The sequence below is a fragment of the Schistocerca piceifrons genome, chromosome 1 (assembly GCF_021461385.2).
Source record: "Schistocerca piceifrons isolate TAMUIC-IGC-003096 chromosome 1, iqSchPice1.1, whole genome shotgun sequence".
Classification (NCBI taxonomy): domain Eukaryota; kingdom Metazoa; phylum Arthropoda; class Insecta; order Orthoptera; family Acrididae; genus Schistocerca; species Schistocerca piceifrons.
In genome coordinates, this window is record NC_060138.1 from 838,789,283 (window position 1) to 838,813,571 (window position 24,289).

At 36.5% G+C, this 24,289-nt stretch overlaps 1 protein-coding gene across 1 annotated transcript; it reads right to left on the minus strand.

The window, feature by feature from the left end:
* Nucleotides 1–557: 557 nt before the first annotated feature.
* Nucleotides 558–23,178, minus strand: LOC124791857 (CD63 antigen-like). Its single transcript, XM_047257892.1, has 6 exons — nucleotides 23,090–23,178; nucleotides 17,942–18,130; nucleotides 17,285–17,455; nucleotides 9,223–9,353; nucleotides 3,673–3,775; nucleotides 558–982 (listed from the first exon to the last, which is right to left on the minus strand). The coding sequence occupies exons 1-6, from the start codon at nucleotides 23,162–23,164 to the stop codon at nucleotides 797–799; spliced, it is 855 nt and encodes a 284-aa protein (XP_047113848.1). The 5' UTR covers nucleotides 23,165–23,178; the 3' UTR covers nucleotides 558–796.
* Between the last annotated feature and the right edge of the window lie 1,111 nt (nucleotides 23,179–24,289).

Below are 24,289 nucleotides of genomic sequence, written 5' to 3' on the forward strand. Positions count from 1 at the left end.
AGGACGGAGGAAGGCAATGGCAAACCACTCGACTATGACCTTGCCTAGAATAGCCATGCAGGATTCTTGCATCTGCTCCTCTACGCCCATTCTCTGAGTATGAGACTACTTTGACTTTGATATTTTTAGTAATAGGTATAGTGATTGATTTTTGTACTTTAATAAACTACTGTATCATATTTTATCATCATTTATTCCATTGTGAATTAAATTGGGCAAGAAATCTGTGAATATGACAAGGCAAGTGATGTTCTTTGACTACTGCTTCATTTTAATACCAGTTTTATTAATTATCTGTACATATCCAATCATAACATTAGTGTTAACATTACTTGGACATACAAAATATATCTTAATTATATGTAACTTAAGATAGAAGTAATAACTTAGTGGTAGTGTCATCTTATCCTGTGATTTGGTTTCATAATACAATTAAATTTATCATGATAATGAGGTAATGACATGAATTTGTCCTGTAAATTAGAGCTTACAGATAAATTTGTGTGTAGTTTCCATGTAACCGTGATGGTTATGTAATTGTTACCACAGTATTGACTTCATGACAGTGTTGTACTTTTACTTTGTTGTAGATTCAGTTTTTATCTCCTTGTTTAACGTACTTCACGTCTAATTAATGTCAGAGCTGTATTTTTGTTTTACATATTTCTAGGGCTCCTAATAAAAAATGGTAATTCCTCTGGAAACTCTTACACACATGTACATTATACATTGCACTGAAAAATTATTATTCTATTTTACTAGTATGCATTTTAAAATATAGTTTTTCTTGCAAGTTTCAGCAGTCATAATCCCTGTTTGCTTCCATGTACACAACAGGGAATGTCCTCTTCGGATCACTGTTACTAATTAGAGAATAGCTCTTAATAAGCTGTTCTTGGAGTTCCTGACGACGTACCTCACGTTCTGTTTTGTGCGCCCTGATAGCTTTTCCAAGAGAACAGGCAAAAGTCATCCCAAGGAACTGAAATGACATTTATTGTTAATATTAGCATGTTTTTGTTTTTCTTGAATTTCATCTAATTTATATTGACATTTATACATGACTAACAGAATGATTAACTATCTCTGTATCGAGGGGAGGACCTCTAAACTAAACCTACATGAAAATAAAGATAGTAAAATATTACATCTACCTTCTACTAGGTTGTAGTGGAACCCTGCAAAATAAAAAAAAGTACAAAATCCTGTCTTTTCAAAACAATCACTCCTATGTTTGCAGAATGAGACTTCCTTATTAGCAGTGATTAACTATGACACAGGCCCATATCAAGAAAGAAATAGCATAAGAGTGGAGAGAGAAATCATCAATTAAGTTGTTGTTTCCACATGGGGTTATGTATGGTAACTGCAATGTAGCTTATACTTAATATGCTTTCACATGTGGCCCTACTTTTCATAGGATAAGAGGTGCCCTTTCCTGGACCGCAATAAAAAGTGGTAGTGGTTGCAAAAATAAATAAATAAACAAAAATTTAAAAAAAGGATAGAGAGAGAGACTTTCGTTATTGCTGGGTATAAGCCTCTTCTTTTTGGTGTCATCTCTCCCAGTCCTGCAAATCCTGCATCCACACCTCAAAATAGCTTGTGAAGTTATGATTACTTATTATGTAAAATATGAAAACCAGTCCATTTTTAAGTAGCCTAACATTGCTAAAGAATTGAGTTGCCTGTTTATTTTATATCATATTTTTGCATAATCATGTAAGAGCTTATAGGGCCTATGTTCTGTGTCGTGCAGTGGTTTGATACTATCTGTAATACTATAGCACTAATAGTACAACATACTATCTTTTACTTTCTACAGGTTTTTAAGTCATTTTTAAATTTTTAATTGAAGTTTTGTTTCATGCATTTCAGACTTTATATCTTACTAGTAGACACCCTCCAATTTTCATACTACCCCCACATCTACACAAATACTTTGCAGGACGAACATGAAATGGCGAAATGAGATCATTCTATTTTATCATTGTCACTTATTTGCTTTGTGTGTTTCTTCTTTTTAATTCACACATATGTTCATTGGCTCTGTTTCACTATATTTGTAACTAATTTAGGTAACACAAGCAGTAAGCTGTGGTGATAATTCGAAATCAGGTTGCAAGTAAGTGGGCTGCCATTGTGCTCTCTTGAAATAGGTTGCCTAAACTATTAGAGAAAAATCATTTGATTTTGTACTGTTTTGTAGACCTCAAAAAGAACTACAAATGGTCTGTGAGAGCATGTGCTTATCTTTTACAGTTGAGTCACAGTCACTCTTTTTCTGCTTTGTAGGTGCTGAAGTTGGTGACTTCAAAAGACAAAAATCATTATTAGTTAACCATAAGAGGTGAACTTATGTTCTCACAGATTTTTATTTAGATCTTTTTGAGCTCAACAGTGTGGCAAAATGAAGTTGCTCTTGCGTATTACATAGTGTATGTCAAGTGGGCATGCTGGCAGAAAACATTTTTACTTAATTTAGCTGATGAAATTTAAACAGCTGAACAGACTTTCATGGAACATAGCTAAGAACCATCCCGATTAAATCAGGTTTGTGTTGGGGGTTAAAAATGGATGTTTTGTTGGATCTTGGGATGTTTGATATGAACAGCAGAATTTAAGTGGCCATTTAAAATGTGGAGATGAACATCTAGCTCATTGAGTTGAGAAGGACTAAGTGAAATGGATTTGGGATTAGCTGGAGGGGTAAGAGCAGAGACTGTCCTTGACACAGAGCCACATTGTGAAAATGTTATCAATAAATCTAAATTGGACAATAGGTTTTAGGTGTTTATTAGATATGAGGAATTTCTCTTGTAAGGAAAAATAATTGTGGATCAAATTGTAATTGGCCAAACAATTAATATCGGAAGGATGTTGGGAAAGGTGTTTATGCATGGCAGCAATGCTGTAGGCATGGGGATATTGATGTATAGGGACATAGCATTCACAGGGACAAGAAATAAGACAATTGATATTGGGACAGCTAATGTGGACAGATGGTGAAGAAGTAATTAGTACTGTGGATGTATGAAGGAATATGGCTGACATTCTGAATGACAGAGGCTGAGAATCTTTCTATTGGAGTGTTGTAACCAGTTGCAATTGATGGTCAGCCTAACTAGAATGGATAGTTGTCTTGGATGGAGTATATTGGGTGGACATGATAAGGAACATGCAAGGACTAGAGAAGAGAGGGAGAGAACAGTAGTACAATGCCAGCGAGAGTTGAAATAGTCACAGATCAGAAGCAGTTGCATGTTGTGTGTAGGAACAGGGAGGATCATGCAGTTAAGTTTTCCACTACTATATGTTGATCCATTCTGCGCAGTGGAGTTCTTGTCAACCTATTGTGCCTCTCAAGCATAGCTCACAGGCTACCTCACAGCTTTAACCAATTGTAAAAGTTGCTGTAGAGAAATAAAGAAATAATAATAATTATTATTATCATCATCAATCATCACAATCATCATGGAAACTTCATTTGACATTAACTGCTAACATTGTGTCAGTGTTAATGTAGTACATTGCTTCAATGTTCATGGCTGTATCTGCAAACTTGGGTGTAATTTGTATTATAGCCATGAGAACACCTTGAGTATGCAATACTCTTTAATAAATGTGCTATGTTGAAGCACAACATTTGTACTATTTGCTTTTTTTACTCACCTGTAATAAAGCAATTGAAATAGCAGCTGTTGCAAGCAGCAGGACACTTTGGTTAATCAGGAGTCCCAAACGTGACACACACCCAGTAGCAAAGATATTTGTTCTGCAAGAAGAATATTACATAAAGTACTTCATTTACATGTTTTACAATTACAGTATCTGTACATAACTTACACTGCATATATTAACAAAAGTGTGCTCATTATTTAAAGACAGCTGGAATTATAACTGATGACAGCAGGTCAGCAAGACAGGTGTGTGAACTTTATCTGCTAGAACTGTGTCTGTGTTCGTGTGAGTGCATATGTTCTGCTATTTCAACCACACACAATGTAATCTATTGGTTCCAAAATATTTTATTCTTGAAACTTCCTGGCAGATTAAAACTGTGTGCCTGACTGAGACTCGAACTCAGGACCTTTGCCTTTGGCGGGCAAGTGCTCCACCATCTGAGCTACCGAAGCACGACTTACGCCCGGTACTCACAGCTTTACTTCTGCCAGTATCTCGTCTCCTACCTTCCAGACTTTACAGAAGCTCTCCTGCGAACCTATTTTATTCTTATTTTCTACATTTAAACTTAATAACCGAGAAAAAATGTTTCTTTAAGTACTTTGTGTACTCATAGTACAATCTGATACAAAATATATGATACATACATGAGTGCATACATATAACTTCAGAAAATGCAGTAGTCTGTGACTGAAAAGAACCATGTAAAGAAACAGACCCATACTCCTAACTGGTATGAGGACTAGCAAACATTTTCATGATCATTGAGAATTTTTGTTCAGTGTTGTATTAGTCTATTGCCCTTGTCAGTAACATATTTGTGGAAGGTACAATATACATTCACTACCAAATGAATTGATATAATTATCTAGTAGTGTGTAGCATCCATTTTCCCTCTAATAATGGTACCAACACATTGTGTTATGGACTGAAAGTACTGAGGCAGATGGGATTGGTGGGTGGGTGGGGATCCTTAAACCAATCATGCCTGCTGAAATGTTGCTCACAACTCATTGAGATTAGTTGGAGAGGTATTCAAAGTGCATATTTGCCCACAGCTGTCTCAAATGTGCTTGATAGGATTGGGGTCACGGGATGCCTGGAGCCACATAAGCTCTCACATGTCAGTGGAGTATTCCTCAGGGTAGTTTAACACAATTTGGGTGATAAAGTCATGCAGCATGTCACTGCAGAGAAAAATCACGTATGTGGTGTTATCTCTATTGCTCAGAGATAAGTGGGGAATGGGGTTTTTCAATAATGGACGGCCATACACTTCCTGCATCACACAGTGAGGATCACAGAAATTTTATATTCTCAGTTATGTAAATCATGAATGATGATCTTGCACAAACACAACAGTTATGACAACTATGTTATATTTCAATTTTTAGAATATTTTCAGAACAACTTCAAGTGTATTGAAGACAAGGAGTGTACTTTCCCATCAAAGCCATTACACAAACTGTAAAAATGTTTAGTTTACTGAAAATACATACTACTGCATGATGTATTTCTTTATGCCCAAAAAGGCAATAATACTTCTTTAGGAGTCAGAAGTTCATTGGGTAAAAGAGGTATCGGTATTTTTATTAGATGAAATAGTCCCACTCGAGGACTGTATATAACATTCATCCAGGATTAAAAGAGATATTTTATCATAGGCCTACAGGTCTTTGTGTACTGAAAACAAAAGAAAAGAAAAAAGTTCAAATGGAACAACATAGCTTTTACAGAGAAGGTGAAAGTTTTCTTAAGATAACAGCACTACCATCATCGTGCATGCTGAGTTCTACAAAACTGCTCATAAATGCCTTTAAGAGGATGAAAGTTTGGTGAGATAAATAAATGAAACAGAAACTTGTTTGTGTTAGACATCATGTTCTACATCTTGGAGGACCTCCTCACTAAGTATCAATTGGAATGAAAGTACTGTAAATCTAATCAATCACATTTTGTCAGTTAAGATGACAGATGGCAGTGATTAATAACAGAAAGAAAATTGTACAATCATTCCAAGATACATTTAAATGTTTGCATATTTCAAGTTGTGAATGAGAAACACAGGCGGCTTACAATGAAAATAATTATGCCTGAGAGCAATGACTGATAAGGTGTGTGAAGTCATTTGAAGTATGAAGAAAGGTGTCTAGATATTATTGTATTTCATTATGAATGGTTAAAGCTGGAAGCAAAGTGATGCAAAAGAAAGTTGGAAAATTGTTTACAGTGCGGCTGCAGAGGAGGACAATTCCCAAAAACTTGAAAAAATTTGGAATTATTTTACATCACAAAAGAATGAAAATAAAAGAAAACAGTCAGCCACCACTCAGTAAAGACAGTGTTCATTGAAACTATCACATGAAATAAACATTAGATTGTAATCAGATGAAAGAAGAAACTACCTGTAGATGTAGTACAGCAGACTATTTTCAGCTCATGAATGTCTGGGGTTTATATGTTTCAATAAGACTGTTTTCACAGAGTCCATAGGAAGATCCCTTAAAAACAAGGCACTGATTCAACTTTCTCTGGTATACTGAAGAATAGATTTATAAATCCTACAGGCTGTGTTAGACTTCACTATGACAGTGAGAAATTCGGAAGTTAATGAGTAGTAGACAATGATGATCCATACCATCAAAATTATTCTCTGCAGTTCTTGAGAAAATTATAAGATCCTTAAACTGAGGAAACCTACAAGGAATACATGTTAATGGAAAGTATCTGAATCATCGTTGTTTTGCTGATGACACTGTACAGTTTACCGTCAGTGCAGGCAAATTTTCAGAAATTAATGGAAGAACTCAGTAGTATAGATAACTTTGAAAGTAAGTTTGACAATGCATTAAAATGATGTAAACTCATTGCATTAAGAAGAAGGTTGTATTTTGGTAACAGTAAAGTCATAGATGTCATTGATCAACTGTGTAATAAGGGTAGTTGAAGATGACAGATTGATAATACTGTATATTATCAGTTTTTAGTTGTGAAACATGGACTTTTAATACAAAAATTATTTAGAAATGGAGGACAGCTAAATGGGCAATGGAGAAATACTTGTTGGAAAAGATGGGAAAACAAACAAATAGATCAGGGAATGGACTGGATTGTGAGACATAATTATGACCATAATGAAATGTAAATATATGTAGGTTAGACATCTAACTAGATGAATAGATGATAGAATGACCAATGAAGTACTTTGGTGTTGTCTGAGAGGTAAGAAAATACCTGGAAGGCAGTCTGATGGAAGGTGGTCAGGTGACATCAGAGAATACTCAGATACAACATGGATGCCTTTATCTGGAAATGGATGTCAAAAATCTGGCAGTGATTAGTAATGGTGATATGAGAAGCTGTTTGTATTTTCTCTCAAATCATAAATCCATTTCTAATTATATAATCTTGTTTATCCCTTATTAAAATTTTTTGGTATATTAAAATTAACTTGATCATTAGCTGTTTCACTTTCACTTGATGTATTATATTTCACCTAACACTAAGCATTTATCCTTAAAGTAATAGTTCATGTTGTAAACATATTTTCATTGCTTCTCGGTATTATCTTGCTCAGTCTGTGAATTGAAAAGCAGGGGTAATGTTTTTAAGTGTTTTTAATGCTATTAAATAGATTCAAGCAGTTGAAGAAGAGAAAATATAGGTGTTAATTGTACTGATGGAAAATGGATCTCCCCATTGCCTTCACCACAAAATAACACAAGACCAACACAGTTTGTGCTGATGTTTGGTGGGAAAAATAGAACTAGTTAATATACTGTGAACAATAGTTATAGGGAACAGTGAAAAGTTACCAACATTGACAAACAATAGATTGAGGAAAGCAGCAAAGAGCAAAAATGTTATTCAGGATGAGATTTTCACTCTGCAGTGGAGTTTCAAAAATGTTATTGTAAATACTACATTAGAGTAAGTCACAATAATTGTAGCTTCACATTACTTCTCACCATTACTCTCTTTCTCCTGTAAAACAAGTTCACTAAACATTAAAACCACTAGGGTGAATCAAGCTTCATCCGACAAAGAACGCATTGTGGAAATTTGGGCATTTTGACACAATGATGTAGGAACCACATACAGAAATTGACACTTTGCAGAAAATCTGCAGGGGTGAATTCATGCATGTTGTGTTGGTGGAGTTACTGGTCATGCAGAGCGTGCCAGATGCTCATGCGGGGCACATCCCTTTTGAGTACTCATTATCTGATTCTCTGCAAAATTGAGAGCGCACACCTGTGGAGCACCACAGTCAGCCCTGTTATTTAGTGTGTGTGTGTGTGTGTGTGTGTGTGTGTGTGTGTGTGCGTGCGTGCGTGCGTGCGTGCATGCACTGGATTTCCTCCTTTAAGTCATGGATTTCCTCCTTTAAGTCATGAATGTTTCAGGGTTTATTGACATACACTAATTATTTAAGATAACTCCAAAGAAAAAAATCACTTTGAGGTTAAGTTACATGATCTTGGTGGCTATTGTTGGTCATTGTTGGTCATTGTTAGGCGAAATGAGGTGATCTGGAAACTCTTGTGGAAGACCTCAAATGCAGGAAGTGCGAGAGGTGGCACCACCCTACTGAAATTGCAACTCACAAATATCCAATCCACTGAAAAAAATAAATAAATGATAATAATAATAAAAACTCTTACCATCCCGCAGTATCAGTTTTCATCAACTGTCACAGCTTGTTCTGCCTCATCTGCCAAAAAATATGGGTCAATAATGCTGCCCATCCAAAAGCCACATCAAACTATCAGTTGCTGTTGATACATTTCCCCCTCTTGAACCATGGAAGAATTCTCTGAGATCCAGACATGGCAGTTCACTTTATTCACAGATCAATTTAATTGGAAGGGCTCCTCATTACTCAAGATTATGTTCCACACTAGATTGTCATCTTCTCAGAAATCAATCAACAAAATGTTGCTTTGTCTCATTATTGGCTTCTTATAGGTGCTGTATTAACTGAATCTTGTAGGGGTGGTAATGGAGATCATACTTGATAATTTGCCATGCTAAAGAATACCTTATTTGCAATTCTTGAGAATGGTGAAAAACTGACTTCAGTTGACTAACAGCCACACTGTCATGAATCACCACAATGTTTTGCACAGATTGGCCAGTAAAAGTGCACTCACAACTCTTAAGTTTCCTGATGAACCCATTTCATTGAACTTTACAATAATTCTGTGAACTGTTGATTCACTCAGTACTTCTATGCAGCCATAGAATCACATGAAGACATCTGACAGTTGCTGCTTAACTTTCTCCATTTTGATAGAATGTTTTCACTGTTAGCACATGCTGCACAGTAATAAATTGCTCCATGATTAGACACCCAACAAAAAAATCCAAGAAATTTAGACTGAAGCAACAACTTGAATGTTCACGGTAACCGAAACGATACATAACAACATGATCAACTGACAAATAGAAATATACTACATGATTAAAAACTGGCGTGCTTTTTGAAGGATCCCGTATCAGCCTGCTTAGATCTGTAGAGTTTATTAGAATACTTACATAGTTTCATTTGAGGCAAAAGCTGCTACACATGACTGTGGCAATACTGTTCCATTGAATGTAACTGTGTTATCTCCTTCTGTTAGTATTCCAGCCCAGTCCTTTGGGCTTGCAAGACCACAACATTGCATCTAAATATAAAAATAAATAAAGTTACTATAGTTAACGTAAAACATAGGCCAGGAAAAAAGTCACTTCTGCTTGCTTTAAGGTAAGCTGCACTGTATTGTGTACTTAGTTAAGAACTGACAATCCTGTAGCTTACAAATACATTGAAAGTATTTTTAAGGTTTAGTATTATAAGCCAAATAGAAATAATGTGCCCACTAATATCATTTAATATATTTCTGTCAAAATGTAATGACTGTATAGATGTGTTCAGTCTGTAAATTTCTTATAAAATTTGTAATTGGTTGTGATGAATTTTCCCTCCTGCCGGAGGTTCGAGTCCTCCCTCGGGCATAGGTGTTTGAGTTGTTCGTAGCATAGGTTAGTTTAAGCAGTGCGTAAGTCTAGGGACCGATGACCTCGGCAGTTTGGTCTCTTAGGAATTCACACACAGTTGAATGTATGATGAATTTTATTTCTAGCTAATACATAAAATCATATATCTAAAAACAAAGATGATGTGACTTACCAAACAAAAGCACTGGCAGGTCGATAGACACACAAACAAACACAAACATACACACAAAATTCAAGCTTTCGCAACAAACTGTTGCCTCATCAGGAAAGAGGGAAAGACGAAAGGATGTGGGTTTTAAGGGAGAGGGTAAGGAGTCATTCCAATCCCGGGAGCGGAAAGACTTACCTTGGGGGAAAAAAGGACGGGTATACACTCGCACACACACACATATCCATCCACACATATACAGACACAAGCAGACAAACCTTGGAAACAACCACACCAGCAACGAGGAGCTACTTGTCAGCGGTGTCATTGCTTGGCTGTAAACATTGCTTCTTTTGCAATGCACACAATGCTTGACTCTTAACAGTACACAACATTCACAGGTGTGGCAAAAAAAATGAGAATTGCAGGAGGGAGGTTGTAGCAGTCCCAAAACAAATAGTCCCGAACCTATGACAGTGTACCAAGTAAGTGATAAATCTATAAATTTATGGAAGTGCAGATTTCTCAGGACACAATCTAGTAAATATGTTTAGCTGTGTTCATAGGCAAACACCCAGTGAAATTACTTCTGGACGCCAGTGCTTCTGAGTCCATCTTGAATCAATCTACTTCAATTTAGGGGCACTGACCATGCAGCGAGCCAAGGCAAAGATGCAGGCTTATCTGTGTTCTTAGTTGCCCTTACCAGGAAAACTTCCAGTTTCACTTACAACAAAGTCATTTGTCCTGTAAATTTTCGTACGGTAGCTGACTCTGTAGTGGACAATGTTTATGGGATATACTCTTTTTCACACCTTTGGATTGACAGTTCGTGAAACAGTAAGTGGACTAAAATGCAGCCTGCTTCAGTATTCTTTCAGGCAACCATCTGTAACAGATTTAGGGTTCACCTTTTGGCTAATGAATCTGAATCAGCGGAAGATTATTTCGCAGCTAGCACCCACCTTGACACCCAAATGCTGTACAGTTTTCTAGCAATTTACAGAGTCACACCAACTGATGGCCGCAGCCCAGCAGAGCAGCCTTACGGCTGCCGTCAGTGCACCCACATTGATGTATTGTTTCCACCTCCGGCACATGTTGTTCTCTGGATGACTGTCCCCTAGTGGTGAAGGATTTGTACAAATGCCGCCCAGTCTGAATCTGCAGGATGATCTCCATCTGCCACAGCTCCTTAATGTGCATGATGACCTCCTCCCGTGAACTTATTCAGTACCACCAAAATCAACTTCACCTCTCCCATCCTGTTGAGCAGCTGTTTGTTTCTCAGCCCACAGCAGACTCTCCTCTGGTTCTGTGGCAACTCATACTACTCACATTGAGCATTGTTCTACCCTGTCATTTTGCAGCAATGCCCATGGAAGTCAATCCATCACCTTTGCTGCTGGTAACTCCTCCAAACCATGCACCAACTCAGCGTTCACCCTCCATGATTGTTGGTGGGGCAGGGGAAGAGGCTGATGGGTGTAGTGACACCATATGACATTGCTACAGAAATCTTGTTGCTGGTACAGCATTAATGTTGAGTGCCATAGTGCCTTTACTTAGATGGTGCTAGTCATCAGGACCACACCAGAATTTAGCATGTAAGCTGGTCGAGGGCTGATCTGAGTCAGCTGTAATGCGATCTATGGAGTGCGATGTGAATTTACTACCTGTTTGGCTTTGGTACTATTGTCATGGACTCCATTTGTCGTAGATGGAACTTTGATACGGTGTGGACTGGACTTTGCTACAGAATACAGACTTAAATTACCTTGCACTGTTTCTGAAGTACATGTTTCAGATATATCCTGTTGTTAATAAACCAGACCAGGTTCCTACTATCTTTCGTGTAACTTGCCTTTACAAAACTAAAAATGAAAGAGATTGCTTGGTAAGCTTTACCAAACTTTTGTACCTCTACCTAAAAATGAGTATGTATGCAAATTTATTATTCCAAAATTACCATACACTCTTAATTTGTAATGATAGCCTTTCCTTCCCTTACATACCTAACCAGCAACCAACTTGTGGCTCCCATGCCTCATCCCCTAACTGTACTTGGTAAATCCCATGAAGTCTTGCTCTTACTCTTATCTGTGTAATGCATTCCTATTTCAGATTCATTAGCATTTCTGTGACACTACTTGTCCATTGAAGGCTCTCGTCGAATACCAGGCTGCATACAGTTGCTTTCCTATTTATTTTGATGTGTATGTTTGTGAAAGATCCAATATCACTCCAGCATACTTCATCTGGGGTCTTATAAGCATCAGCAAAGGCCAATTCACACTGGCCATTGTGACAGTGTCACTTCAGAGTGTATACTCACACTTCCATAACATCAAATCAGTTCAGGTCACATGATCTCAAATCGTATGGCTGTACTCAACTCTTTTCTCATGGGAGTTATGGTCTCTGCAAGATGGTTCTCAACTGCTTTATGCAGAAGTGCACATACACAATGTGGTAGCTTTTGTATGTGGATATTAAAGTCCACATGTGTACAAAATCAATTTTTCACATTATTCTGTCTGTCTGAAAAATAATTTTGTTACATGTTACATAAGAGAAATTTCACACACACTACAAGGAGTTCAAAGAAGAGGAATCTGCATTTTATAAATATTTTAGGATATCAAAGCACCATTTTTTTCCATTTTTTGTCAAACTGCAACCAGAATTACTGTAATGAACACAGTGTCATAAGCTGTCATCACACCCCATGAAAAATTGGTTTGTTTAAGGTTAAGTTTAGTTGCCATTTCAGTGCAAATTTTTGTGCAATAGGCAAATCTCTTTCAATATCTTTCCCTTTGAGATTTAGCTATAGGTTTTCTTTACATTTTTTATTTGGCTTTTAATAGTTCAAGTGCCTTATTTGTACTGGTGTTAGCTAGTGAAACTGCATAAATGTTGAATATTAATGCTTGCAAAACTGTTTCACACACAGCCCATGGAGCTGCTTAACAGTATATAAGCCTGCCACAAATGCAAATACAAATTTAAACAAATGACTCTAATACGTTACTTGATGTACACCTCACAAAACAAGCATTTTGCCATTATCGCAATGTCTGAAGGTTTCAGTTCATTTCTTTATCAAACATTACAAATTCCTGACAACATACAAATAACTATTAATTACTAATGAGTTTGATTATATCCACAGGACCTTTTTCACCATGGGCTGTAGTCATATTGCAGTCCACTTCATTGCAAAATATTAAATACTGTTATGTATAAAAGTCAACTTAATAAATGTAGTAGAGGGTATGTAATTTAGAAGTGCTATTGAAAATACTGTTCTGGCATGTGACATTTGCAACATAAATGTGAGAAGGTTTAAGATGTTTAGAAATCAGATCTCGCACATTCTTTATTTTTCCACAATGCTTAAATGTAGTTTGATTACCCCATATCATTCATATATAATTCAGACTACTGCCACACTGCTTCAGTTAATCTTTTGTTATCCATTATAAAACTGCAAATTTTAACAAAAGAAATAACAAAACTAAACAGCTGACAACAAATAACAAAAATATTGAATAACAAAGACTTAGAAATGTAAGTTAATACAGATGCTTGACACAACCATGTTGATTAAATATCTGGGCATAACATTACAAAGCAGTATGAAATGGAATGGGCATTTAAGGACTATAGTAGGGAATGTGAATAGTTGACTTTGGTTTATTGGTGGACTTTTTTAGGAAAATGTGGTTCACCCTGTTCAAGTGTTCGGGATCTGCACCACTGTGGATTAAAGGAAGACAATGAAGTAGTTCAGAGGCAGGCTGCCAGATGTGTTATTGGTAGGTACAAAAAACATGAAGGTATTACAGAGATGCTTTGGAAACTCAAATAGAAATCACTGGAGGGAAGGCAACATTCTTTTGGAGGAGTACTATTGAGAAAATTTAGAGAACCAGCATTTGAGGCTGACTGCAGAACAATTCTACTGCTGCCAATATACATTCCACACAAGGGTCCATGAAGGTAAGATTAGAGAGATTAGGGCTCATAAACACGCATAGAGACAGTTGTTTGTCCCTCACCCTCTCTGTGGGTTTAACAGAAAAGGAAATGACTAGTAGTTGTATAGGGTACCCTATGCCATGTGCCATATGGTGGGTATCAGAGTAGTATGCAGATGCAGAATAACAACTGATATCAACCATGAAAAGCATGATGAAACAAAGTATGGAGGATGAGCACATGGCTGTGTATCAGGAGGAAGTGAGCTTGGGGGTCACATGATTTAATCACAGACAATGTTATCAACCATCAACACTTTCTTGCTGAGAAACCTTGACACTGCCATGCTGTAACATGATGTCCAGTGCAGATGCTGCCAAATGCATTGTAGAATGTTCTGACAGGATATGACTTGATGTGACAGTCAGTGTCAATTGGCCTTGACGGTTTCACCTTAGTACCCTTTCTTGCAATGTTCAGTAATTTCATAATAATCTGCATATTATTATATGACTTGTTCACTATGTCTGCATTCTGTCCTCAGTATAGTTTTCTGGCACTCAAGTGTTGCATACAGCTATCATCATTGTTGTCATGCTGTGACATAATCTGGTCCTAGCCTCTGCGTTTTATCTTACTGCTGCTGTTTGTGAAAGTTTCTTGTTGACTTTCATTTGCATTTTCCAGCATTGCATTTTCTCCAGTCCAGATTCTTATGATGTCTAAGTCTTTACCTTATATTGTTTTCAGTTTTTTTTAATTTCCTTATGCAATACTAAGTTATTAAGTTGATTCCATTCCAACACTAATGTCATTTACATAAATCAGAAACAATAGTGGTTTTAATTTACTGCCAGTAAACTTTATTGACAAAACAACAAAGTTAATGGTAAATATTCTTTTAATAAATACTTATAGGAAACCAGCAACTGCTGACACAATATTACACATTACTACAAACATCCCCACAGCTAAAAACTTGCTGAGATACATGGAGTGTTGAGTAATCAGAATCCCATTCAACAAAAGAAACTACAAGGAAGACAGGCAAAGAATCGGCACATAGCCAAGTACTATGAGTATGCCACACACACAGTGCATGAGCTTAAACAAAAGTATTAATACTTAGCTACAGAATAAACACAACACAATTAAATGAGAAATTATGAAACACTATAGAAAGTCATGCTTTATGTCAGCCTAAGGTCACATCTGATGAACATTTAAAACAGCATAATTCTGATGAAAGTCGAAATGACATGAAATTCATCAAAACAAGAATAATCCTGGGATTATATGTGTTTATGAACAAACTGAAGGAAGAGAATATTTACAGTGCCATGTGTGATGGCTGTCTTTGATACTGTGGAGTACATATAAAAAACTTAATTTAATTAAAACTTGGTGAATATTCAGAGCAAACTCAGTGAAAGCAGAGAAAATTTCAGTAGGGTATGTACTAAGTTTTTAAAATTAACAGTCTGAAACTTAAGCACTTTATTTACACATGAAAAGTGGTGTACACCTGAAGATAGATGCAAAATATCCTGAGAAAGCCTACTTACAAAGATTTAACAGCTGGATGTACAATAATGACTCTAGAAATAAAACTACAGCCACCTCTCTATTGCTCCTGTAGGGATCATTAGGACAACACTGGGTTAATTACAGCATACAGAGAGGCATTTAAAGGGTCATTCTTCCTATGATCCACATGTGAATGGAATGGGAAGAAGCAGTAGTAACGAGTATGATAGGATGTACCATCTGCCATGCAGTTCACTGTGGTCTGCAGAATATGGATGTATGAGGGTAAGTCAATTATTATCTGCAATTCAGTTATATTTTTGTTTATTCTGGTAGTACTGTCTTTTACATTGATGACACACGTTTTGTTATTTGTTGTCATATCTTTGCAATTTTCAAGCTGCTAGGTTAGTTTTGTCATCTCTGCCATGCTGTTAATCATGGCTGCTCCGCTGTCTGTTTGCACCAAAGAAGAGCAATGTTCAGTGATCTGTTCTCTGTGGGTGGAAGGCACATCAGGGGCTAAAATTCATCAAAGACTTTTGGTACAGTACGAGAACAGTGTTTTGCCACAACAGAGTGTCTACAAATCGATTGAAAAATTCCAAAATGGTTGCACAAGTGTTACGCATGATGAAGGAGCTGGATGACCGTTTACCACCATAAATGAAGAAACCATTGAGCGTTTACGTATGTGAAATGATTCTCTTAGACAAACGATTAACTATTGATGAAGTGACACATCATCTGCAGATTAGTCATGGTTCTGCCTACGAAATCATCCACAACAGACTTGGGGTTTCATAAAGTTTGTGCAAGATGGGTCCCAAAACAACTCACACAGTTGCATAAACTAATGTGCTTGGACATCTGCAAAACAACATTTGGATCACTATGATAACAAAGAGGACAACTTCTTAGACAGGATCATTACTGGTGATGAAACATGGATCCATCATTATTTGCTGGAGAGTAAACAGCAGAGTATGGAATGGAAACATCCAAATTCGCTGTGCAAGAAAAGGTTCAAGACCAAACTGTCCACGGGAAAACTGATGCTTATGGTTTTTTGGGATGCACAAGGTCCAGTACTGGAATATTATGGGGAAAGGGGCACAACAATAAACAGTGTACATTACAGTGATATGCTTACTGCCAGGCTAAGGCCTGAAATTCAAAGCAAACGCCAAGGATTGCTGTCAAAAGGTGTTGTGTTGTTGCACGACAGTGCCCGCCTGCATACTGCTGTCCACACTGCTGAAATACTCCAGAAACTCAAATTTGAAGTAATGAATCATCCTACATATAGTCCCAATCTTGCACCCTTCTGACTATCACTTGTTTGGTCCACTCAAACAGGCATCAAGTGGCCGTCGATTTGCCTTGGATAAAGCAGTGAAAGAAGCGGTGCATTCCTGGCTTGCAGCTCAACCAAGAACCTTCTTTTATGAGGGCATCAGGAAGCTTGTACATGACGGACCAAGTGCATTGAAACGCAAGGAGACTATGTCGAAAAAATGATGTTCTTGTAAGTTTCCCATTTGATTACAATAAAATTTTATAACTACTTTGCGGATGATAATTGACTTACCCTCATAGATGCAGAACTGTATGCTCTCTAAAGAATTGTTGCCTCTCTTTTTTTGTCATGTGTGTATACCATTGTTATCTTTAATTTTTTTCTTCATCTGTTATTTGTACAACATTTTTTTCTTTTAGCTTTTCTTTATGAGATTGAGCAATATCAGTATAACATTATGAAATGTTGTTCAAGTGGTATGTCAAGTCTTGGTGTTTTGATTACAAAATAAAACCACAAGAAACATATAACACTAGAGTATACGAAACAACAATTTGTGAAGTATAGTATCAGTATTACAGTTTCCACGTACCACAGTTCTATCTCATGAACCAATGTAATTTTTGTGTTTAACTTACAGTTTGTTGTAAGTAATCCACTGTTTGTGCCATATAGACGTCTTTTGGATAATCATGCATTGTAGAATTTATACTTCCAACTAACATGTCCACTAGTCCATCCCTGAGGACATAACTAGCAATACTGGCTGAGAGCTCCAATATGAAGATAATTCCAAGAAGGACAGCAAACTGTCAATACAAAAAAGATTATTAAAGCTTCATGAAATCCTTATACAGGATATTGCAAGAGGTGTATGAAGTACCACTCAGGAATTAAGTAGTGGTCATTAGTATCTATTACTAGCATGATACAGCAAGACAAGTATAAATTTCCTTTTCTTCTCATCCTACCATGTTTTGCTTGTGTAAAATGTGGGGCCAATGTCTTTCACAGATTGAATAACTTCATTTGATTTGAAATTGCATGTTATGCTATAAATCTTCCTGCTGTGATCTGCTTTGACACCTGAGCATTAATTTAATGCTACTGTAATTTTTCAATGTCAATGCTGGAAATTCCACTTAAACTTCATGGATGTTCAGAGCAAACTCAGTGAGAACATAGTATATTGTCAGTAGGATGTCTACTAAAGTACTAAAATTGGTGATCTGAAACTTAAGCACTTTATCTGCAGAGTTTTTTTTTCCATCATGAAAAGTGTTTTTGATACATACCACCATTACCATGCATGTACTTTCACGTACTGCACCACAGCAACCAAAGAAGGCAACAATAAATATAATAATTCCCACAGCTATAAGTAAGGTGGCAGGTGTCAAGTATTTGTCCTCCAGAAAATTTATGTAATCATTATGTATAGCATAAATTGTTGTTCCAACCATGATGAGCAGGATACCAGTTATCTGAAAATAATAATAATAATAATAATAATAATAATAATAATAATACAAGATGGTTAAATGAATTAAAAAATGGAAGAGCTTTGGTAGAATATGAACAATGGTAGGAAAATATGAACAATGGTAGGAAAAACACAAGCACTCATATAAAGAAAGTTTTGAGCAGAATATAGCCCGATAAACAATATCCTGAATTCTGTACTTCACTTTGGAATTTGCATCCTTTGTCAGAAATTTGTCGAGATATCTCTCCCTTTTGTTCTCTTTCACTGCCTGTGCTTGCAGACTGACTGAGGTGTATGGGTGTGTTTGGTGGAGCGATGAGGTGAATGTAGAAGAAACAGAGGGTAGGAAGAGGCAGGGAGCAGGGACAGAAGGGAACAGTTCGAAGGAGATGATTAAGATAATTTTATGGAGGAGAGTAGAGGACAGATAATGAGAGAGCCAATGAAAAATGGATAGTGAGATGCCATCATAGAAACTAAAATTATAGTTAGAATAACAGTTTGTGAGGAACATTCAGGTATTGGGAGTGGAAGTAGTTGGAAATGATATGATGTCAAGGGCAGTATTAAAGAATATGTTACATATAGGGAGCACAGACTGGTGGAGAATTGGAACTACCAGAGTTTGAGATTTGAATAATTTTTGCACTGAAGAGAATGTTCATTTCTTAATGTAATTGGATGTGTGTGTCAATGAGACAAAGAAAAAAATCACTATACTAGACAGTGATCAATAAAATTTTTGTTTGAAATAATAACAATGATAACAGAGGCAGAGTCTTCATTTGGCAACTGAGAGACCACTTCCCACCCCAGGTTCATGACAGTCTTGAAATACAGTTGGCATACCTTTGTGATATATGCACAGATACTTAAGCGTTGCCACAGTTTTCAGGTACAGTTTGCATAACCCTCTGCCAGAAGAATTTTTACAATTATCCTTGACGATTTATTTTTAGAATTCTCTTGATGGAGGGACCAAGTAAGTTTTCACCAGCAAATAACAAAACATCTAAATTAAAGATTCTTGCATCTCTGTTCTGTTTACTGTATTGTTGGTTTTGATTATAAAGGATATAACAACCAACAAAAATTAGGATGCAACCATTCACCTTAGCTGATTGACACATTACTCACAGATGCACTTAACAGCATAGATATATTACATGAATCAATTGTGCACTTAAGCTAGAAAATGAGACATAGTTGAAAATTAGTAATGACAATGATGGTGTTGATGATGTTGCTTTATGGGGCACTCAACATTGTGGTCGTCAGCACCCATACAAATTCCCAGTCTTTCCAGTTCCAATCTCACCACTTCCCAAATAATGATGAGATGATGAGGACAACACAAACATCCAGTCCCCGGGTGGAGAAAACCCTCAACCTGGCTGGGAATCAAACCAAGACCCCATGATCCACACTTAGCAATGCTAGCCACTGGACCGTGAGCTGCAGATGAAAATTAGTAATGCCTCTGTGTTGTTTTGTATACCTATATGTACTGCATCGATCAGCTACAGGTGAGTGCTTGGTTTTTAAATTTCGTGTTGTGTTTATATTCTTGAATTTTTTTCCTAATTGTATTAGAGTATAACATTCAGTACATACAAAGTATGGTAATGAAAGTTACCTAACAGAGCTTCTTTCTCAATGAATGAATTGGCAGTTTGAAAGTTGTCTCAAAATATTTTAGGGTGCAACAACTACATTATTTAGGAATGGCAACAGTTTGTTACTGTAAGGGGTATTAGTCTTCCATCAGCAGTGAAAATGTGATATAACTTGGACCCTCATGCAACATTAACCTTAGACATTGGTTGAGCAATCATAGGTATTCTCCTAGATACACTTCAGCAGCACTGCTTCAACATAACAGTTCCATGTTCACAGGTATAGTGTAATAATTGAGTACTGTATTTTTTCTTTTTTGATGTCTCAGTTTTATTCTCATTGTTTGTTTTCCCAAGAACAAAAATGCAGAAATTTTATCTTGTTATCTCTCTCTTAGCAAAATAATTGACTCTGTTCGTAGTTATATTCTTAAAAGTTTTAGAGCAATAATTAAAGGTACAAGTGGCAGAGAAAGAAAAATGTCAATTTTAGCAGTGCTTCTTATTAAATTATCGAAGTTTATGGTTACAGGCATTAGTAAAAAGATTACAACAGTTCAGTAACCAGTAATTGCAATTTATTCCTGCTTTTGCTTCCATGGATTACAAAATCATAGATATAAAAAAGAGGGAGATTAAAGTTTATGCCCCTTTGATTATGAGGCATAAGAGATGAACTACAAAATCTCATTGCAGATGGATGGGGAAGAAAATTTGCCATGACCTTATTAACGAAATCATGAAAAATCTAAATCTGAATGGTTGGTAGAGGACTTCTACCATTGTCCTCCTGTGTATGAGTCCATTGTCTTACTGGTTGAACACTGCATGCAAAAAGCAAAGATCCAGATTCAAGTCCAGAACTGACAAAGAGCTGTAGCTTGCCATTGATATTGTTGAATGGACATTGTGTACAAAGGTACGTTCTTTATAATGTTTGATTGATAATCTTGTTTCTTCTACAGGCACTGTTACAAATGATGTTGGCAATAAAAATAGATTTGGTGTTTTGAAGATAAATGTTTTCCTTTCCAGCTGCAACATCTGTTATCTTTTACTGTGTAGTCATCAATAGCTGGTACTGCTTAAAAAATGTATCCCAATTAGTAGCATTATTTTTTGTTTTCTTCCACACTTTTTTTTTTTTTTTGTTTCTTAGTTTTTCTGTAACTAAGGTACAGTGATGTACATTGAGGTGACAAAAGTCACTGGATAGCAATATACACATACTGTATACAGATGGTGGTAGTATAGCATATACAATGTATAAAAGAGAGTGCATTTGTACTCAGGTGATTCATTTGATAAGGCTTCTAATGTGACTGCGGCCCTACGATGGAAATTAAGAGACTTTGAATGAGGAATGATTGGTGGTTCTAGATGCACGGAACATTTAATTTTGGAAATCATTAGGGAATTCAATATTGCGAGATCCACAGTGTCAAGAGTGTGCCAGGAATATCAAATTTCAGGCTTTATATCTCACCATGGACCTTTACTTAATAACCTAGCAGACAAGCAACACTGCATGAAATAACCACAAAAATCAATGTGGGACAAATGATGAATGTATCTGTTAGGACAGTGTGGCAAAATATGGTTAATGTGTTATGGCAGCAGATGACTGACATGAGTGCATTTGACAGCAGGATGGCAATGCCTCTCATGGGCTCATGACATTATTGTTTGTTCTCTAGATGTCTGGGAAACCATGGCCTGGTCAGATGAGTCTCAATTTCAGTTGGTAAGAGCTGATGGTAGTTTTCAAGTGTGGCACAAACACCACAAAGCCATAGACCCAAGTTGTCAAAAAGGCACTTTGCAAGCTGGTGGTGGCTCCATAATGGTGTAGACTGCTTACATGGAATGGACTGGGTCCTCTGGTCCAAGTGAACCAATCGTTGACTGGAGATGTTGATGTCTGGTTACTTCAAGACCATTTGCAGCCATTCATGGACTTCATGTTCCCAAACAACAATGGAATTGTCACCAGGCTACAATTGTTCATGACTGGTTTGAAGAACATTCCAGACAATCTGAGCAAACGATTTGGCCACCCAGATTGCCAAATATGAATTCCATCAAACATATATGGGGCATAATGGATATGTCAGTTTATTGCCAAAATTCTGCACCAGCAACACTTTTGTAGTTATGGATGGCTGTAGAGGCAGCACAGTTCAATATTTCTACAGCAGACTTCCAACAACTCTTTGAGTGCATGCAATGTCGAGTTGCTGCACTAAGCCAGGAAAAAGGAGCCCTGACATGATGTTAGGAGGTATCCCATGACTTTTGTCACCTCAGTGTATTGCCTTTGTAAAAATGATCAGCTTCTTCTATTACAATCATTCACAGACTTTCATTATTTAGAAAAAATGAATTATCGAGAGGGGGTTTCATCAGAGCCAAACAACTTTCATTATAGAGAGAGATAAAAATCTTTCTTATCTAGATAGTCTTGATATGCTTTATCTGAAGATCACGGATGTATGACATGTCAATTCATCTGTATCTGTGCAGAAGATACTGACATAATTATTTCATTTTCTATAATAATTGGTTTCCATCTAAGGAATCTCACCTACGACTAAATCATTAAAATACAATAATAAATATCAACTGAAGTTACTTTGTTTTCAGTGCTGTTTGGAGAGGAAAAAAAATTTAACCTCATTTAAAGCACACAGAAACAAAGAAATCAGGTATGTCTAATTAGTTTTCCTCCACTGCAGGGTGAAAATTCATTCTCGAATTTTTCCTCCATTCCATTTTTGATTTTTCCTCAAATGTAATCTTTTCTCCAATTTATTGTATACCTGTTTCTGTTAACAGCATGGGTACCTCATGCAGCTGTATAAACTCACTATCCATATTTGTGGTGCACTTAACATTATTTTTCTGGACACTAAGCAAAAAGCAAAGGCAGACTGGAACATGTGGGAGAATGACAGATACAGAGGTGGACGACAAACCATTGACAACCCAGCTCAAGAGAGAACTTTAAGGTATAGAACATATTTTCTTTGTCTGAATTGTAAGCTGATATCATCCATTGTTCCAGTTATTTTTTCTTATCAGTTAGGGCAAAGACATTAGTTCATTCTCATCCAAAACTTCTGCACTTCATTTGGTCACTGGCTAATGAATACATAAGAGTTAATTTACAGGGCTCATAATTGTACCACTCATGAAATACTTGTTGGTAAGGGAAAGTCAAATTTTCAAAAATATTATGTCTGGAACTTGTGTTATACATCACCTTTTGAACAGTATCTGAAATATGTGTTCCAGGACCATAAAAATAATTATATGTATTTTATAGTCAATATGTAACTTACCACAAATAGAAGGTTGAAAGAGAAAAGTAAATATTTAATACAGCGCATTCCCTTATCTAGATCTCGAACAGCCATTTTGTATTATCCTTATGTGTGCTGCAGCAGTAACAGACTGATCACAAGACTGGCATTTCTGTTATCAACAGAGTCCATTATCTCTGTGATAAAACAGATCAATTATCTACTGCCAGTTCTGAGAAGTACCTTTTAACTAGATAAGATAGAATAACTTCTAGCCAAAACCCTATATTGTCTTGCTTTAAAAGTGGAGCTGGCTGATGACATTAGTATTGTCAAACACTTACATACTTTGAAACAGAAAGGCTAAAGTCAACAATAGATATAAGATGTATTGAAGGTCCTTAACTGAGGCCAACAGTGACAGAACTAAGGCACCCAGCCCAATGAATAAATAAACAGGCATTCAGTTTGAACTGTGGCATAATGAAAACATTAAATCCATCAATATGCAGGAGCATTTAATGTCTTAAATATTTGAAATAAAGCGTTTCAGGAAAGAGCAACTATATCTCCAAGGATTCTAATTTGACTGTCCATATTTGCCATATTATTGGCACAGAGCATCCACCCTCTAGCAGAAGCCATGAGGAGATACTAACTCCTACAATGCAGCAATTAGCTAGGAAGCATTTCGGGCTATTGAAAGTGACTATGAGTGAAAACCAGTTTAACCAATAAACAAAATTTGTATGAGCATTGACTAATAATCTTTACAGTCAAATTCTGATTTGTTCAGAAAACAACTGATGCATGGTGATGTACAAATGTTGAATCATTGTTTGATATGTTCATTGTATCTTCTGTCATTCCTCTGTTACTCTCAAAATGAGATTGGGCTGGTAGGATTTCAGTCCTACAGGAATGCAAGTTACACATGTAAATATAGATAATTGGGTGAAGAGAATGAGTGACTACTGAATCTCACTTGTTGTGTCACTGTCTATAGGCAAAATGAAACTCTGAAAAAGCCAGTCATTGTAAAATACTTTTTACATGGTAGTACATCTTCCCATGACATCAAGTAAACATAACAGAAAACAAGGGATCACATTTATTGTAGCTTATTTCTCTTACTGATGCATATAAATTATCTATTGAAGACACTGAAGGTCTTTTATAATTGATGGTATATCCTGATAACATTAACATTCCAAGCAGTGTATTGAAGTAAAGTCTATC